The sequence below is a fragment of the Lepus europaeus genome, chromosome 7 (genome assembly GCF_033115175.1).
Source record: "Lepus europaeus isolate LE1 chromosome 7, mLepTim1.pri, whole genome shotgun sequence".
In the NCBI taxonomy this organism is placed as follows: Eukaryota; Metazoa; Chordata; class Mammalia; order Lagomorpha; family Leporidae; genus Lepus; species Lepus europaeus.
In genome coordinates, this window is record NC_084833.1 from 15,024,654 (window position 1) to 15,045,377 (window position 20,724).

At 38.7% G+C, this 20,724-nt stretch overlaps 1 protein-coding gene across 1 annotated transcript; it reads left to right on the forward strand.

Annotated features, from left to right (window-relative positions):
- Positions 1–10,282: 10,282 nt before the first annotated feature.
- On the forward strand, positions 10,283–11,233 carry LOC133764245 (olfactory receptor 5M10-like). Its single transcript, XM_062197918.1, has one exon. It carries the CDS (start codon positions 10,283–10,285, stop codon positions 11,231–11,233), a length of 951 nt encoding a protein of 316 aa, XP_062053902.1.
- Positions 11,234–20,724: the final 9,491 nt, after the last annotated feature.

A 20,724-nucleotide genomic window follows, 5' to 3' on the forward strand; every position in this document is an offset into this window, starting at 1 on the left:
TATAGTAAAGCACCTGGTTCACCTGCTTTCTGAAGGCAACATCATTTATTCTGGTGAATATGCCCTTATCTTATAACAAGCCTTTCTATCGTGTTGGTAAGCTGAAAATTTTTAGATTCCTTGAATGAGAATGGTCTGATATCCAGAATCATCACATTATTTGAAAATTACATATTAGAATAATCACAAAATGCTATATATTTTAAATTAATAATGGTATTCTTCCTTAACATTTTCTTTTCTTTTTTTGTTTTAAAGATTTATTTATTTTGTATTTTGAGAGGCGGAGTTACAGAGAGAAGGAGAGACAAAAAAGAGGTATTCCATCCACTGGTTCACTCCCCAAGTGGCCACAAATGCAAGAGCTGAGCTGATCCAAAACCAGGAACCAGGAACTTAGTCAGGAGCCTCATGTGCAGGGTCCAAACTGTTGAGCCATTTTCCACTGTTTCCCAGGCCATTCGTAGGGAGCTGGATTGGAATTGGAGTAACTGGCACTGAACTGGTGCCCATAGGGGATGCCAGTGCCTCAGGCAGAGGCTTAACTCACTTGCCACGACATTAGGCCCTTCTTTAAAATGTTCAAGTACTGAGAACCACTGAAGCTTATAGCAAAGAAACTTAAATAAATCTTGGCTTTTTTGATCATTTAAATTAGCTGACCTAATTGCAGTCTATTTATATTCTTTATTTACGTTTGTTTGATTTTCTTTGTGTCAGTGTTTGCGTAAAAAAACCCTCAGAAATACTTGAGAAATGGGATAGAATATAAATCAGTTGGCTTAAAAATAATTACAACACTTAATACTTAATCATAGGTGTGGTTCTCACTTTTATACCACAATTTTCACAAGTGAAATAGTAAAGAGTGTCTCTCTTTCTCTTTCAACAACTCTGCCTTTAAAATAAATAAACAAATTTAAAAAGAAGTCTTATATACCTTTATATTTTAAAGATTTTATTTATTTGAGAGGTAGAGATAGAGGCAGAGGAAGACACAGCAAGAAAAGTCTTCCATCCACTGGTTCATTCCCCAAATAGCAGGGGCCCAAGCACTTGGTTCAACTTTCCCCTGTTTTCCCAGGCCATAGCAGAGAGCTAGACTGGAAGAGGAGCAGCCAGACATGAACTGGTGCCTATATGAAATTCCAGTGCCATAGATGGAGGCTTAGCCCACTGTGCCACAGTACAAGACCAAATATATATATTTTATGCATCTCTTTTAATTTTAAGAATCTGCACAAGGCTTAGTAGGGAAGCTGTGCAAATATTCACATGGTTCTCTGCTTTATGGTTGAGCAAAGAAACCATTTGATATGTAAAATACAGGTAGCTTTCACTTTGCATGCAATAGTGTTAAGGGAAACCAGATCATACTGAAACTTTTTTTGCATGAATCCCAATAGCCACAGACCAGCACGGAGCAGAGAGATTAGTTGCCATTAGGAACCAAGAAGGCACAGGCATCTACCTGAGAGAACAGGGCTGCTGTAAGTGCGAGGATGTGATGGCTGTGATCATAAAGGAGAGGGTGAATATTGAGTGACACAGTTTTGCATTAGATGGTTGTATGGTCATTAAAATGAGTTATCAATTTTAGGTAATGCAGTTAATAAAGTTAATTTCAAAGATGATCATTCTGGATTAGGTGTATGCTATGATTTAATTGTAAAGCACTGAAACCAAATTTTCATTCATATTACTATAGCTGTTATGTTAAAATAGCCTGTGGATAGATAAGAACTGGCAAGTAAATGCAAAATTAATATCTAGTACTTATTTATAATATTGTTGAGACAAGTCAACATCTATTAAGAAGTAATGTGATTGAGTAATTGAAAATAGTGACACAAATCACAGGGTCACATAAACATGTAAAATGTTATTCTCTGTTTGAAGTCATAAAAGAAACATAATCTGAAATTCAAGATGAATAAACACAAAATTTTTACAAAAGTGTAGGAAAAAAAAGCATCTGATACTAGAGAAAGAATTTTCTTTTGAGAATGTAATTCTGACCACAGAAACTATGCAATATTTTACTTGAATGTAAATCATTAAGAAAATGTGTTATGAATCATTTCAGTTTGTTGATAAAGTAGCTCAAAGATGTGCAATAACAGGGAGCTAAGAATAAAGGAAGGAGCTGTCTGCTAACAAATTAAGGACACACGAGGGCTTGAGGGAACTGAGCACATATCCCAGCTGAATCTTAAACAGCTGATTTCTGCTCTTATGTCCTGTCAATCATCACTTCCAAAAACCTTTTGTTTTAATTATTTACATTGGACTCTCACTTAATCCCAAACAATGCAGATACAATAATGTAACATAAATTACTATCAGATATTGGTAATGTTTTTCTTCATTTTCTGAGTCTTTTATACAGAAGATACATTTGGAAAAGAGGTACCTTGTAAATCTCAAATCTAGGACACAAATGTTTAAAAGTGTTTCTTACTCTTTTTTTTTTTAAGATTTATTTATTTATTTGAAAGTCAGAATTACACAGAGAGAGAAGAGAGGCAGAGAGAGAGAGAGAGGGAGAGGTCTTCCATCCGCTGGTTCACGCCCCATTTGGCCACAATGGCCAGAGCTACGCCAATCCGAAGCCAGAAGTCAGGAGCTTCCTCCCGGTCTCCCCCATGGGTGCAGGAGCCCAAGGACTTGGGTCATCTTCTACTGCTTTCCCAGGCCATAGCAGAGAGCTGGATTGGAAGAGGAGTAGCAGGGTCTTGAACCAGCACCCATATGGGATGCCAGCATTTCAAGCCAGGGAGTTAATCCATTGCTCCACAGCACCGGCCCCAAAAGAGTATTTCTTACTCTGGAGTGGGTAACAGTTTCAAGACTAGAGAAAATCTTATTAATTGGTTTATATATGTTGGATGCAGCAATTCATATTCATTAATTTATTTGTCCTGTAAAGTCACCCTATGAGGTAGCATTAGGATTGAAAAAGGCAGGGCAGGTGTTGTGGCATAATGGATAAAGCCACTGCCTGATACACTGGAATTCTGTATGGTTGCCGGTTCAAATCCTAGCTGTGCCACTTCTGATCTAGCTCCCTGCTAATGCACATGAGAAAGCAGTGGAAGATGGTCCAAGTGCTTGTGACTCTGCACCCATGTGGGAGGTCCTGATGAAACTCCTGGACCTTGGCCTCAGGCTGTCCCATAGTCAACTGCGGTGGCCATTTGGGGAGTAAACTAGAGGTTGGAATATTTCTCTCTCTCTCCTTCCCTCTGTAACTCTTCTAGATAAATAAATAAAAATATGAAAAAGTCAAGGAAGAGAGAGATTTACTGAAACAGTCCAAGCCACACAATCAGTGAACCACAGAGCCAGGCTTCCCAGCTAACACAGTCCTTTTTTTTCTTTTCACCTCTCTGTCTCCCCTGCCTTCTCGATAACCTTACCTAGGTGGTATAATTTTTTAAAAGCTTTTAACTTCAACATAGTTTCAAATTTATAAACCAAAATTTGTGAAATAGTAAAAAGAGTTCTGGTATAGTCCACACTCTGCTTCTACTATTATCAATATCTCATCTTAGTATATTTTTGGTCACAATTAGTGAGCTGTGCAAAGCTTCCCCTATATTTTTATCCAGTCTCCCTCTATCCTTCTCACCCTGGTATAATCTAATAATCATCATTTTCTGTCCAGATTTAGTTTTTGGGGAAATCCAACTGAGCATGTCCCCTATTGTACATCTCCTCCCTCTCTTTTTCTCATTCTTATATTTAACTGGGATCACTTTTCAGTTAAGATTTAGACACCTCAGAATAATTGTGTGCTAATTACAAAGTTTACAAAAAAAATACTAAAATGCATAAAGTGTTACATTGTACATCAACAGTCAGAACCATAGCTGATCAAGTCACTATTTCTCATAGTGTCCATTTCACTTCCACAGGTTACCCTTTGGTGCTCAGTTAGTTGTCGCCGATCAGGAAAAACAAATGATATTTGTCTCTTTGGGACTGGCTTAATTCACTTAGCATGATGCTTTCCAGATTGCTCCATCTTGTTGCAAATGACTGGGTTTCATTGTTTTTGACTGCTGTATAGTATTCCATAGAGTACATGTCCCATAGTTTCTTTATCCAGTCACTTTCCTGACTTTTTCTTTTGCAGTATAGAAACTTCTCAGTTTGATGCAATCCCAATAGTTAATTTTGGCTTTGACTGCCTGTGCTGTTGGAGTATTTTCCAAGAAGTCTTTACCTGTGCCTATATCTTGCAGGGTTTCTCCAATGCTCTCTAACAATTTGATGGTGTCTGGTCGTAGATTTAAGTTTTTGATCCATGTTGAGTGAATTTTTGTGTAAGGTGAAAGGTAGGGATCTTGCTTCATGATTCTGCACGTGGAAATCCAGTTTTCCCAGCACCATTTATTGAATAGACTGTCCTTACTCCAGCGATTGGTTTGGGATCCTTGATCAAATATAAGTTGGCTGTAGATGTTTGGGTTGATTTCTGGTATTTCTATTCTGTCCCATTGGTCTATCCATCTGTTTCTGTACCAGTACCATGCTGTTTTGATAGCTACTGCCCTGTAGTATGTCCTGAAATCTGGTATTGTGATGCCTCCGGCTTTGTTTTTGTTGTACAAGATTGCTTTAGCTATTCGAGGTCTCCTGTGTCTCCATATGAATTTCAGCATCATTTTTTCCAGATCTGAGAAGAATGCCTTTGGTATTTTGATTGGTATTGCATTGAATGTATAAATTGCTTTTGGGAGAATGGACATTTTGATGATGTTGATTCTTCCAATCCATGGGCATGGAAGATTCCTCCATTTTTTGGTATCCTCTTCTCCCAGTTGCAAGAAGGGGCCCAAAGACTTGGTCCATCTCCTACTGCTTTCCCAGACCATAGCAGAGAGCTGGACTGGAAGTGGAGAAGCCAGGACTCAAACTGACACCCATATGGGATGCCAGAACTGTAGCCAGTGGATTTACCTGCTATGCCATCATGTCAGCCCTTATATTATTACCCTTTTGTTGTTACAAGAAGAAAATAAATACCATGGGATTTTTATTAACAACGACAACAACAACAAAATACAACTGAAGTCAAGTAAAATAAGCTAGCCATTACTGTCCTCAAGTATAACACAAGTATTCTGAAAGCTTTCTACGAAAATAAAAATAAGAGCACATGAAGCCCTCTGAGTTACTTGCATTCATTTAGGGAAATGTGTGGTCTCATCTGTCGGGTAGAAAGTAGAAGAAAGCGCTTTTGGCCTTTTAGTGGGAGCTTTTGAAGTTAAAAGAACATGAGCCAGAGACCAACAGGTACAGCACAAAGGTTTAGAGGAGAGATAGGAGAAAGCCTGGACATACGAGATTTCCTTCACTTTCCTGGATGGTCACAGAAGTGGCAAAGGTCCTGATGAACGTCATGGTCCAACGTGCCGTTAAGTGGCCATTTGCACTGGTTCTCAAAATCATAGGTGGGCCACGCGTGACTACAACAAAGATGAGGTGATGGTGTTTGAGACATCGGGCCAATTTGAGAGGAACAAGATTATTTAGGAAATAACTGAGGGGAGAGTTGCATGGAACGTGGGATGAGGAAGTTCCCATTGCGACCTGAGGCGGCAGACTAGTTGACAGTAGTCATCCCTGGTATCATGGCCATCTGACCAGGAGAGTAAGGGGCAGAGCAGAGGGCAGGGTCTTCACCTGCACCCACTGTTACCAGAGGTGTAAAGTCTGTGGAGAGGTGTAAAGCCCTTGGAGGTTCTGGTGCCTGGTACCAGGATTTCGAGATGAAGCAGAACAGAACCATGACTGGAGGTAGAGTTCTCAGTGGCTAACTTCACACTTCCATGTATAACCTCAGGATTTGGAGAGCTGGTGTGTGCACAGGAATCACCGCTTGTTTGGTGGTGAAGATGGAGATCCAGGGTTGAGTTTTGTGGTTGGTAGGAAACCAGGATTTTAAACAGCTCGGATCCCTGAGGGCTGAGCATGGTCAATGGGAGAGCCGGGGTCTGAGTCATGGTACCAATGAAAAGCCATCACAAAACACCAAATGCTGGAGTTAAAGGAAAACTTTATTGTTGGGTGGGGTGGGGTCCAGACAGGCTGGATAGAGAGGATGAGAGAGAAGGAGAGAGAGTGTGCTGGAAGGTAGATCTTGTTATAGCCTCGTAGGGGTGGGGAAGTGGGAGCAGCAAATCTCGTTAGGATGGGGTGGAGTTGACACTTGTGGTTGGGCAGTTTTTCACCTGACTTCTAGTAAGCCAGGCTGGATTTTGTATAGGTCAAAACTTATTGTACAAGTTGGGGACTGGGCCAGGGTCTAAGATGGTGCCCGGGGTTGAAAATGGCACCTCAGATAAGACGGCACCATTTCACTAACAAAGATCATTGGTCACACACACACACACACACATTTCTTGAAATTGCAATTGAAGTAAATTAAAATGAACTAACAATTTCTGTCCTCATATAAGGCAAGCATTCTGAAGGCTTTCTTGGAAAATTAAAATAAGAGCACATGAAAGCCTTTGAATCCCTCTCATTCATCTAGGCAAAGTCTGCCTCCTGTAAACTTATTCATTCCTTGATAAATGACTTTTCAGTTTGCCTTAGTATAGAATTTTAGTTATAAGGCTTTTACTAATAAGCATGGAATATTGTTTTTTTCAGATCTTAAATGTCTAATTACATACATTTTTCATTATCAAACTACTTCTATTTATTGCATGAAAATTTTTTTGTAAATAACATGTTTTTTAAAATAATTTTTGCTATTACCATATATCAGTAACCAAATATGTATTTCAGGACCAATTTTATCAGAATGAAATCTGTAATTCTGCTCTGCAAAAAAATGGGTGGTGCACTTTAAGGCATCAGGAGATTAGTTGTGCCAATTTCATAATTCTCTAAGACCTTTTACTCCACACAAACATTTATGTTGTTAATTTTATTTTTAAAATTATTTTACCTTTTACTTATGTAAGGAATCAGAATAAAACAGAAACTTTGAAATAGCAAAAGCTTTTCTACGAAAAATATTGAAATCTCAAATTTCTGGGGGTGATTGGGGCCAGTGCTATGGCGTAGCAGGTAATGCCTCTGCCTGCAGTGCTGGCATCCCAAATGGGCGCTGGTTTGACCTGGCTGCTCAACTTCCAATCCAGCTTTTTACTGTGGCCTGGGAAAGCAGTAGAAGAAGGCCCAAGTCCTTGGGCCCTTGCACCCAGGTGGGAGACCTAGAAGGAGCTCTTAGCTCCTGGCTTTAATTCAGCACAGCTCTAGCCGTTGCAGCCAACTAGGGAATGAACCAGAGGATGGACGACCTCTCTCTCTCTCTCTCTCTCTCTCCTTGCCTCTCCTTCTCTCTCTGTGTAACTCTAACTTTCAAATAAATAAATAAATATTTTAAAAATTTCTTGAGGTGATAAAGATACCTATTTTGTTTTTGACATGAAATTTTGTCTCTGATTTCTGACCTTATACTTCATCATTCGAAGATCTAACTAAACTAGAAATGCTTCTACTGTATTGGTCAAAATATACTTTAATTCATTGTATTGTATTGACCCATAACTATTTTTACATTGGATAAAAAAGAACAGTGATATCATATTTAGCTTTTATATTCTCTAAAAAGCACAGTGCTGAATAATGTCCAGTGTTTTTTATTATATTTTCAATATTCAACTTAAATCACCAGTGTCATGAAATATCAATTTTGTGACGGTATTGTGGTCCTGAGACCTGCCTATGGTTCCTAGTTTGTTGATGAATTAACTCGTTAGAGCAGATTATCCCTGCTTAAATACTCCAAAGATCCCTGAGCCATGACCAGCACTTTTATTTGTTTTTACTAATTATGTCACTTGTGTGTCACTTCTGACCTCTGCAGTCTATCAAACAGTTTTCTCTCAAATTTCTCACCATACGTTCCTATCATAAATACATATTAGGTGACCTTCCTCAATGTATAAAGAGAAAAACTGAGGACTTCTAATGGGAAATATTCCATCTTGCCTATATTAAAGGATACAATGCTCCTACTCATATTTTCCTTATAATTGAATTGTTAAGTTGTTTTTGTCTGAGCTAGAGATCTCTCATGTATACACATACTAAGGTGTGTACATAAATGTTAGGTAAGGGTTTTGGCCTCAAAGGAGAATCTAACCATCAAAACATTAAATTAAGGTTATGCCCTGGAGTAATAAAAATATTTTAATGAGATCTTCAGAATTATTCCAAAAATACTTTAGGGACTTTTCCTAATAAATGCATTATAAAGCTCCTCATCTTGTTTTTCCAAAAGGCGGTGAGTCAGTATTTACAGGTAGGTTATTATCTGAATTTCTTCACCAAAAATACATGTTGAGTTTTCATGTGGCAGGTTATAATGCCATCATTTTGGGATAAATATTCCCATCAATTGAACCTGAATTTACATTCATATATTAATATTTCACCGACTCTGTGAAGAGTCAATTTCTTTAAAAGATTTACTTATTTATTTGAGAGGATGAAGGACGCAGAGAGGGAGAGGCAGAGAGAGAGAGAGGGAGCTCTTCCATCTACTGATTTACTCCCCAGATGTTTTCTAATGCCAGTTCTGGATGATGCCACAGCCAGGAGCCTCTAGCTTCATTCTGGTCTCCACATGAGTGTTAGAGGCCCAAGGACTTGGACCATTATCCACTGCCTTCTCAGCCACATTAATTGGGAGCTGGACAAGACATGCAGTAGGTGGGACTGGAACCTGCACTCCAACGTGGTATGTCAGTGTTGCCAGGGGCCACTTAACCTGTGCACCATGGAGCCAGCACTGATTCTATTACCATGTGTGAGTTTTTTTATTACAAATTCTATGTATGAACTAAACAAATAATAACCTTAAGGTGCAATTCTTGAGTAATTCTCACAGTGATTATATTTACAGAAAGAAATGAGAGAGAGTATGTAGACCTGGAAAATATGATTACACTTGTGCTTCCTTATACAATTGCTTTCATGAGTAGGTTAATGGCACAAAAAACCCACATTCTTCCTGAAATGCTTGCTGTATTTCCTCTTCAAATGTGCATGCTCATGAAGGTCTCCTCTGATCAGCTAAAGGCACCCTAAGTTCATTTACTTCATATTAATTGCCTTTATATGATAGAATATATTTTTGTCCATAGGTTTATTATATGCTACCTCTTTTCAATAATTCGTATTCTTTGAGAGTGGAAATCCATAATGAATCCATAATGCAGAATAGAAAAAAAATAACTTTTGCAATATACACTATTAAATGGATGGATATATTACCAAAGTAATGAGAATAATTCTTGCTTCTGCATGTCTTTTGTCACAAACCAAGGCATAGAGTTCAGAAATTCATTATTATCTTAATGAAGTTAAGTCAGACAACCCTGAATTTTAAGAGAAAATGCTGTGGCTGGTGCTGTGGCATAGCAGATAAAGCTGCCACCTGCAATGCTGGCATCCTATATGAGCACTGGTTCGAGTCCCAGGTGTTCAGCTTCCTATTCAGTTCCTTTCTAACGTGTATGTAAAGCAGTGGAAGACGACCCACATCCTTGGATCCTTGCACCTGCTTGTGAGACTTTGAAGAAACTCCTTGCTCTGGCCTTTTCAGCCATTTGGGAGTAACCCAGGGATATAAATTTCTCTCTCTACCTCTCTGCCTCTGCCTCTCTGTAACTCTGCCTTTGAAATAAATAAATAAACAAATCTTAAGAAAAAGAGAGAAAATGCTGAGCTGAGAGTTCAGCCTTAATTCAATATCTGATACAATGATTTTATGGTTGGAGGTGTCCTGGAGGTACAGGTGATCCATTTTTCTGCTTGAATGATGTAAATGACATGCTGATATTCATTTCTTATTGTGTTGCTGATGACTGTTATTGTAGAAATGTGGAAAGAAAATGGAAGTCCTAAAGGGAAAGATACTTGCATGAATATACATAAAAGCTTAAGAAAATATTAGTATAAAAGTACACCTGTGTGGATAAGAGAGAGAAAGAGAGAGAGAGAGAGAGAGAGGCAGAGAGAGACAGAGAGAGACAGAGACAAAGAGAGACAATATATATACTTTTTTGAGGTACATAGAGAAAGAAATTCAGAGCCAAGTTAAAAATAATTAGGAATTCTTGTGACTGTATTGCCAAGAGTCTTTGTACGTCAGATCAATAAGTAACTGAATAATAAAATGGATTGAATGAATGCAGAATCTGAATGAGACAAAATTCTCTGCTCTTTGTCACTTCAGTTTTCCAGGTGTAAGAAAATGTCATCCTGGAGCAACAACACCAAAGTGAGAGAATTCATTCTCTTGGGACTCACAGATGACCCAATACTAGAGAAGATCCTGTTTGGGGTTTTTCTGGGCATCTATGTAATCACAATGGCAGGAAACCTGTGCATGATTCTGCTGATCAGGACCAATTCCCACCTCCAAACGCCCATGTATTTCTTCCTTGGCCACCTCTCCTTTGTAGACGTTTGCTACTCAACTAACATTACTCCAAAGATGTTGAACAATTTCCTCTCAGACCAGAAGACCATCTCCTATGCTGGATGCTTCACACAATGTCTTCTCTTCATTGCCCTGGTGATCACAGAGTTTTACATCCTTGCTTCGATGGCCTTGGATCGCTATGTAGCCATTTGCAGCCCTTTGCATTACAGCACCAGAATGTCCAAGAACACTTGCATCTCTCTGGTTGCCTTCCCTTACATTTACGGCTTTCTTAATGGACTCTCTCAGGCACTGCTGACTTTTCACTTATCCTTCTGTGGCTCCCTAGAAATCAATCACTTCTACTGTGCTGATCCTCCTCTCATAATGCTGGCCTGCTCCGACACTTATGTCAAAAAGATGGCAATGTTCATCGTTGCGGGCTTTACCCTCTCAAGTTCTCTATTCATCATTCTTCTGTCCTACCTTTTCATCTTTGCAGCCATCTTGAGGATCCGTTCTGCTGAAGGCAGGCACAAAGCCTTTTCCACCTGTGGTTCCCACTTGACCACAGTTACCATATTTTATGGAACCCTCTTCTGCATGTACTTAAGGCCCCCATCAGAGAAGTCTATAGAGGAGTCCAAAGTCATTGCTGTTTTTTATACCTTTTTGAGTCCTATGCTGAACCCACTGATCTATAGCCTAAGGAATAAGGATGTGATCCGTGCCCTGCAGCAAGTAATTAGAGGACACTTATGTTGTAAAGCTGTGGTTTAAGCGTCTTTTCATTTGTAATCACTATGAGCTGTAATGATACAGTGAATCTCTGAAAGGACTAAAATTATTACTCTGTACTTGTGACTTGCTTATCATCATCAACACCCAGTGACCATTTTAAAAGTATCTTTTCAAAATTAATAATTCATTAAAACCTGTCATATTGACAAAAACTCTGAATATCAATTGGTGTAAGTCTAATAACATATTTTACTAATTTAAAACTATATGCCTTTATTGGAATACTGGAAATCCATGTTCCCTTAATTATGGTCCACAGAGCTATAGCAATATTGAAAAAGGGATGACCAGTATTGGGCTTCTTACTTGTGACTGATAGAATATTTGTACTCCAAATCTGGCTTAGAACAATGTCCCTGATGCCTGACTAATGCCTGTAATTACTTTGTAGGAAATTCAATAATACTAGCTATATTCTTCAATTTTGAAAATAAATGATCCATATCTGATTATGAATTTCCAAGAGTGTGGGTTCAGATTTGATCATCAACACAGTTTAATGAAATTCCAGATATGTTTTTCGTTGCAGTGACTTTGACTTAGGAATAATTTACTAGGATTCATTTGGGGCTATTCATGAAGTTATACACACTGAAGAATTTCCAGAAGGAGCCTACAAATGATTGAGGGTGTGTATGCGTGCATCTTTCTGTGAGGGAACACCCAACATTCACTTTGGTTCTTAAAATTGTCTGTGATAAAAAAAAAAAATTGTCTGTGATAAGCCCATCCCAAGCCTTATCAACATTTGTTGAGAAAATCAATGGATTAAAGAGTCAGATACTTTATTTACTTTAATAAATGTTTTTTTTTAGTTAAGCCAGCAGCTTAATATTTAAGTATATATAAATGTTTAGCCATTATTAAGCTACATTTGATGGTTGGTAATTTTATAATTTTGACTCTGATTTTTAACTAACACAACTCTAGGAAATGCTATATATATTCAACTACTCTATTAACTTTAAAGCAATAAAAATATTTCACAAATAATCTCTCAGACCTAAAACTTTTGAATAAATTTTGCTTTTTGCATTACTATGTATTTTTGTATTGCCTATTTTATGTATAATTTTGTAAAAAATTAGGTAAAAGTTAAGTTTTGTAAAATTATGCTCCATTCTTAAGTTTTGGTTAATTGACTAAGCTTGCCTCTATCCAAATCTTTTTAGGAAATAGTAGCTGAAAAAAAAGAGTGGGAATTTATGGGTTACTGAGTTATGATCTTTAGCTTTCAGAGGAATTTATTGGTTGTGTTTTTCTTTGGTTATGGCTAAGTTAGGGAGGCATCAGGAGAAAATCTTGTACAGAATCAACAATATGTAGGAGAGGCTAGGGAATCAGCTAGAATGACAGGTAATCATCACAGTAAAGGATCTGGTATACCTGCACCTGCTTTCTGAAGGCAAACATCACTTATTCTGTGGAAGATGGCCTTATCTTGTAACAAGCCTCCTTTTTGTGTTGTTACATTGAGAGTTTATTGATTCCTAGAATGAGAATGGTTGGACATTCAGAATCATCATACTATTCAAAAACTATTCAAAAACTTGAATAAGCAGAAAATACTCTATATTTTGCATTAGTAATGATATTCTTCCTTAACATTTTCTTTTTGCTGTTGTTTTAAATATTTATTTATTTTGTATTTTGAGAGGCAGAGTTACAGAAAGAGAGGGAACAAAAAGAGGTATTCCACCCACTTGTTCACTCCCCCAAATGGCCACAAATGCCACAGCTGAGCTGATCCAAAGTCAGCAACCAGGAGTTTAGCCAGGAGCTTCAGCGGGTTCCAAGCAGTTGGATCATCGTTCACTGTTTTCCCAGGCCATCAACTGGGAGCTGGATTGGAATTGGAGGGAGTAGGACTGAACAGGTGCCCTTACGGGAAGCTGGAGCCTCAGACAGAGGCTTAACCTGCTATGACACAGCAGGAGCCCCTTCCTTAACATGTTCAAGTCCTGAGAACCACTGTGGCTTACAGCAAGGAAACTTAAATCAATCTTGGCTTTTTGTTAATTTAAATTAGCTGACCTAACTGCAGTCTATTTATATTCTATTTATTTACTTTTGTTTGATTTTATTTGTGTCAGTGTTTGGGTAAAAGCAACCTCAGAAATTCTTGAGAAATGGGATAGAATATAAATAAGTTGGCCTAAAAATAGTTATAACACTTAATCATAGGTGTGGTTCTCACTTTTATATCACAATTTTCACATGTGAAAGTGAAAGGATAATTATCTGCATTTTCAACATTTAGAGTCTTAACCACAAGGAGATTAAATGGAGAAGCAGATTGAGAGAGAGAGAGAGAGAGAGAGAGAGAGAGATATCTTCCATCCATTGGATCACTACTCAGAGGGCTCCTCAGGCTGGAGCTGGTCTGATCTGAAGCCAGGAGCCAGGAGTCTTCTTTTCTCCCACAGGGGTGCAGGAGCCCAAGGACTTGGGCCATCCTCCACTTTCTTCCCAGGCCACAGCACAGAGCTGTATTGGAAGCGGAGCAGCCGGGAGTCGAACTGGCACCCATATGAGATGCCAGCACTGCAGACAGCGGCTGTACCTGCTACGCCACAGCACTGGCCTCAACATTATAGTAAATTCTTTAATTTTAAATTCTTTCTGTTTCCAGTTCACACTGAAATGGTTATCAAAGTCGTTAACAGGTGCTAAATGCTGTATAGAATGTTGAACATCATGAACAGATTTAGTTACTGCTAATTGTGAAATAATATTGATCATGATCATAGTGATAAGAATCCAGTACAGTAAACAACTATTTTTTATGGTATTTCAGATTGATGCACTAAGTTGTGTTCATTAAGGTAGAATTGTTGTACTGTTCATGTAAAAGCAGGGATTTTTGATAACAGGAAGACCTGTGCAGATTTAATTTTCTTAATATAGATGGGGCTGGCACTGTAGCACAGCAGGTTAAGCTGCCCCTTGTGATGCTGGCATCCCATGTCTGAACACCAATCTGAGTCCCAGATGCTCTGTTTCCAATTCAGCTTCCTGCTAATGCACCAGGAAAAGCAGCAGAAGGTAGGCCAAATGCTTGAGTCCCTGTCACCCATATGGGAACTGGATCAAGACCCCCAGCTGCTACAATTATGATCTAGCTCCCTGCTAATGCACCTGGGAAAACAACAGAGATTGGTCCAAGTCATTGGGACCTTGAACCCATGCTGGTGACCTGAGTGAAGCTCTGGGCTCCTGGATTCAGATTGTTCCAAATCTGACCTTTGTGGCTGTTTGGAGAGTGAACCAAGTGGAAGATCTCTCAGTCTGTCTCTCTTCCTCTATCCATAAATCTACCATTCAAATAAATAAAAAAAATAAAAAGAATTCTTAAATATATATGTATATTTATATTTTCAAGATTTTATTTATTTATTTAAGAGGTAGAATTACAGACAGAGAGGGTGAGAGACAGACAGAAATGTCTTCTGTCCACTGGTTCATTCTGCAAATGGCAGGGGCCCAAGCACTTGGGTCATTTTAACTATTTTCCCAGGCTATAGCCCAGAGCTGGATCAAAAGAGGAGCATGGGGCTGGTGCTATGGAGCAGCGGGTTAACGGCATCCCATATGGACTCCGGTTTGAGACCCAGCTGCTCCACTTCTGATCTAGCTCTCTGCTATGGCCTGGGAAAGCAGTAGAAGATGGTCCAAGTCCTTGGGCCCCTGCACCCATGTGGGAGACTTGGAAGAAGCTTCTGGCTCCTGGCTTCAGATCAATGCAGCTCCAGCCATTGTAGCCAATTCGGGAGTGAACCATCGGATGGAAAACCTCTCTCTCTCTCTCTGTCTCTCCTCTCTCTGTGTAACTGTGATGTTCAAATAAATATATATAAACATTTAAAAAAAAAAGAGGAGCAGCTGGGACATGAACTGATGCCCATATGTGATTCTGGTGCTGTAGGTAGAGGCTTAGCCCACTATGCCACAGTGTGGCCCAAATATATATTTTTATGCATCTCTTTTAATTTTAAGAATCTGCACAAGGCTTAGTAGGGAAGCTGTGCAAATATTAACATGGTTCTCTGCTTTATGGTTGAGCAAAGAAACCATTTGATATGTAAAATACAGGTAGCTTTCACTTTGCATGCAATAGTGTTAAGGGAAACCAGATCATACTGAAACTTTGTTTGCATGAATCCCAATAGCTACAGACCAGCACAGAGTGTGATCGGTTGCCTTTAGGAACCAATAAGGCACAGGCACCTCCCTGAGAGAACAGGGCTGCTGTAAGTGCGAGGATGTGATAGCTGTGATCATAAAGGAGAGGGTGAATATTGAGTGACACAGTTTTGCATTAGATGGTTGTATGGTCATTAAAATGAGTTATCAATGTTAGGTTATGCAACTACATTGGACTCTCACTTAAACAGTGCAGATATAGTGATGTATCATAAATTACTATCAGATATTGATATCTTTTTTTTTCTGGGTTTCTTATAGAGGAAATATATTTGGACAAGAGGTACCTTGTAATTTCAATCTAGGCCACAAATGTGGAAAAGTGTTTCTTACTCTGGAGAGTGGGGAACAGTTTCAAGATGAGAGAAATTCTGATTTATTGAATTATATGTGTTTGAAGCAGCAATTAAAATTCATTAATTTATTTGACCTGTAAAGTCACCCTATGAGGTAGCATTAGGATTGAAAAAGGTAGGGCTGGTGTTGTGGCATAGTGGATAAAGCCACTGCCTGATACACTGGAATTCTGTATGGTTGCCGGTTCAAATCCTAGCTGTGCTGCTTCTGATGCAGCTCCTGACGAATGCGCATGGGAAAGCAGTGGAAGACGGCCCAAGTGCTTGTGACTCTGCACCCATGTGGGAGGCCTTGATGCAATCCTGGACCTTGTTCTCAGGCTGGCCCAGCACCAATTTTTGTGTTCATTTGGAGAGTAACCAGTGGTTGGAAGATTTCTCTCTCTCTCTCGCTCTCTCCCTCTGCCTCTTTCTCCCTGTGACTCTTCTAGATAAATAAATAAAGAAATGAAGAAAGAGAGAGATATACTGAAACAATCAAAGCCACACAATCAGTGGTCCACTGATTTATAATCAGTGGTATAATTTTTAAAAAGCTTTTAACTTCAAAATAGTTTCAAATTTATAAACCAAAATTTGTGAAATAGTAAAAAGAGTTCTGGTAGAGTCCACACTCAGCTTCTACTATTATCAATATCTCATCTTAGTATATTTTTGGTCACAATTAGTGAGCCGTGCAAAGCTTCCCCTATATTTTTTTCAATCTCCCTCTATCCTTCTCACCCTGTCATAATCTAATAATCAGCATTTTCTGTCCAGATTTAGTTTTTTTAAAAATTCCCACTTGTGAGGAAGAACGTACAGTAATGGTCTTTATGTGTCTGGGCTATTTCACCTAACATGATGCCTTTAAGTTCCATCAATTTTGCTGCAAATGATGGGATTTTATTCTTTTAAAGGCTGAGTAGTATTCCACTGTGTTTATACAGCAAATTATCTATTCACCCCATTGCATAACATTTTATATGAACAGAGAGCCCTTGTAGGAGTTGGAGCCAGGGGTAGAGCTAATGTATTGTTTTGGAGATTTGTTTTGATTCTCCCAGTGGAACCAATTCTTCAGCTCTCATGGACAATAGCAGAAAGATGCTTAATAGTTGCTAGGAATATGAGACTCAAAATTCTTTCTCTACTGGGTTTACGTATCCCACGGGTAAAGGAGAGAAGTAGAAAAGAGATCTGAGATTTTCTTAATTTCAGGGTGGAAAAATAAGTAGATTATAATGTGGTACTATGATTCATAGAGTCCCAAGAGGTCAAAGAAGAAGAACTAAATATTACCTGAAATAAACCAGAGTGCTCACTCCAGAGTCAGTTCTGAATACTCTGCATTGGGAAGAATTGTAATCAATAGTATAGTTACCTTGCTGCAGTTTTGAAACATAATTTACCTTGATATAACAAGTTAGGGTATTTATAACTGAGGAAGACTAAAAGACAGAGTGTCAATCTCTGTTGAATGTAGAACAAATCTGTTGGAGAAACTCGAAATGCTTTCAGTTTCCCTCTACCTGTGATGAATGGTCTTTACAGTCTGTTCAAACTATGCCTCTGGCTTAACTTGGGAGAATAAAAGGGAGTGCGTTCCTAAGTGAAGGATTTATGTTTTCCTTTCTCCTTTTCTGTTTTTGGTGAATTTAGGCATTAAACAAAAAGAAACAAGGGATCCAACAGAAGTAAAGAGTTATTAGAGGTAAGGCAGTTTATGAATGTGTCTGTTCATCTAACTTCCCGACCTGCAGAAAAACTCATAATCCTTTTAATTCCTTCAGTCATGCATTGATTCTGGGTTCCCAGAGCACAGAGAGACTAAGAACAAATGTTTAATTCATGCTGCATCCATTTTTATTACTGCAAAATTTTTATGTCTTTAGAGAAATCCAAGAACAAACAATAACAAGATTTCAAGACCCCTTTAGACTTCAGAAATATTTCTGGGCATCTATTATTTTCATAAACAGAATCTTAAACTAAATCAAGTGTCTCTCGGGTATAAGGTTGGCCTTAAAATCTCATCTCTGGGGTGGGGAGATATTACAGAGAAGCCAGAAATGTATTTTCCAGGATTGTGGTAGAGATAGGAGCATGTGGTTTGCAGCACAAAATGTGAAACAAAGGGTACATTTCTATTGATGCAATTGATGAACATGATTTCTAGAAAGATTGTAATCATGTCTTCTTATCAAGAGATACATGAATTTTTCATATAATTAAATATTTCCTGGATATAAATGAAGCTGAGAGTATGACAATATCTAGTGCTTCTTGTACTGCTGCAGAACTCTGTTATGAATAGAATAAATCTAAATGACCTAGAATGTTAAATCAAACAAGAAGTGCATTATCTGAGTATATATTTAAACTTTATGGGCTAACTGTGGTTCTTGGCAAAGGCAAAGTTATTTTTTTGTACTTCTCATTTCCACTCTGCAGAATGGGATAATAGCACTGTCTATGACATAGAATTTTAATAAAATAACACAGGCAAAGTATCACAATGCTGGTAGAACATAGGGAATCCTCACCAAACTTTAGCACATCGTGAAATTTGTTATCCTTTAGTTTTATTGTTTTGTAACTTTGTGCATTTGAAGCATTTTTTTTTTCTTTTTACTGTTTCTATTTGAATTATTCACTCAGCAAAATTTTTCTGTTTGGGAAAGAGAGAAAAAGAAAGATCATTTTTTTCTTTATCATTCTTGTGGTGATGCTGTTCTTTGAATTTTTAACATCAAGATCTCTCCTAGGAAGAGGACAGAGGTCCCTGTGTGCTGGTGAAACAGAGACAGGCAATGTGGTGTTGAGAAGCTGATTCTAGGCTTCAGCACTGAATAGCTAAGAAATCACCATCTTTTACTAAAGTTAGATGGCAAAGACCTCGTTCTTGATATGTGCTTATCATCTCCACTGATGTGTAGTAAGGCTCATAGATGATGACGGGTGCGATGACACTTTGGTAGTTGCATAGTACTCTGTAAAAATGCTGCGTGTTATTTTTGGTGGGGATATTGAGCCTGTAACTCAAAGGAAATGAGGGGAAGCAGAGCACAGCAAGAACTTCTGTGTACGGCAATGTTCATAAGCATCTGTCCACTCTCTCTTCTGCTGTGTTTAGTAGATTATTTACCTCTGATATTAACAAAAGCATTAAGTGGGCCATGTGTTTTAATTTTGGACAGTTGCCAGATACTTCTTTCTGTGAGTAATAGAAGATGTAGCACTTTGTCTCACCTTCTCAGCCTTACTTAAGTGGATATGGTAGTGCAATTTAACTTAGTGTTCAACAGTCTGAAGGTCATGAAGACACTGGGGATTTGAGTGGAAAAATTCTACTGTTGCTGTTGCTTAAACTTACAATTGGAAAATCTAAGTTGAGTGTCCATTCTGAGTTTTTGGTTCTGTAGTTTGATTCATCATTTTATGCAAGAATAACTCTCTTTTATATTTAGGTTATTTTTTTTTTTGGACAGGCAAAGTTAGACAGTGAGAGAGAGAGACAGAGAGAAAGGTCTTCCTTCCGTTGGTTCACCCCCCAAATGACTGCCACAGCCGGCGTGCTGCACCAATCTGAAGCCAGGAGCCAGGTGCTTCCTCCTGGTCTCCCATGCGGGTGCAGGGCCCAAACACCTGGGCCATCCTCCACTGCCTTCCTGGGCCATAGCAGAGAGCTGGACTGGAAGAGGAGCAACCAGGACAGAATCCGGCACCCCGACCGGGACTAGAACCTGGTGTGCCGGCGCCGCAGGCGGAGGATTAGCCTAGTGAGCTGCGGCGCTGGCCATATTTAGGTTATTTCTGTCAAATTCTTCTGATTTATAAAGCTGCCTGGAAAATTCCATTGCTACCTGTGGGGTTTCTGGTTCCCTCATTGTGTGAATCTGAGTGCTGATGTTTTCACAGCCTTGGATAGTTGTGTCACTTGCATCAAGGATATTCATTAATCTTATAGTCTGATCTCTCATTATTTAATTATTGAACAGTTTCTATAGTTAACTGAACTCTTTTTCGCTGTAAATGTTCATCATGGAAATTTGGTTTGTAGGTAACCATATAAGCTGCAGGAAAAGATCTTCTATTTCTTTCATTACTTTTACCTTTTATTTACTCTTTTATAAGATTTTATTTATTTGAAAGGCAGAGTTATAGAGGCTGAGGGGGGAGAGAGAGAGAGAGTGACAGAGAGAGAGAGCGAGAGAGAGAGGTGTTCCATCTGTTAGTTCACTCCCCAGATGGCTGCGACAGCCAGGGCTGGGCCTACCTGAAGCCAGGAGCCAGGAGCTTCCTTCAGGTCTCCTGTGCGGGTGCATGGGCCCAAGGACTTGGGCTATCCTCCACTGCTTTCCCAGGCCATAGCAGAGAGCTGGAGCAGAAGTGGAGTAGCTGGGACTTGAACTAGTGCCCATACTGGATGCCAGCACCTCAGGCAGTGGCTTAGCTGGCCCCTGGTTTTATGTTTTTAAAGTCAAGCATATCCAACTGTTTTCCTTAGATACTGCTATCATTTCATTTGGTGGTCAATATTTTTTAATTTTTCAATTAGTATTGAGAAAAAATTGTCTGTGGCCTAAATTCATTCTGTTACCTTTCTAAGAGGTTGTGTATAGACATTATGCTAATATATCAGCTAATTTGGTTCTCAAAATAATAGTCACATTTTAAGGATATTTTCTTATAATTATTAAAATATTAAATGCTAGAAGTGATCACAGAAAATGGATCCAAATCAGTTGCCTCCCTCAAGTGGCAACAAATACAGTACTCAACTACAAGAATTTGACTTGAAATGAAATCCAGCATAATCTGTATTGTGTTTTCACTCTTTTCTCTTAGATTATATGCATGTCAGGAAAATAATTCTATGATCCCATCATATACTCATTTGACTAAATACCATGTTTCATATTCTCTTTT

Coding starts and splice junctions, on each gene's coding strand:
- LOC133764245 (XM_062197918.1), top strand. CDS start 10,283: ATGTCATCCTGGAGCAACAACACCAAAGTGAGAGAATTCATTCTCTTG.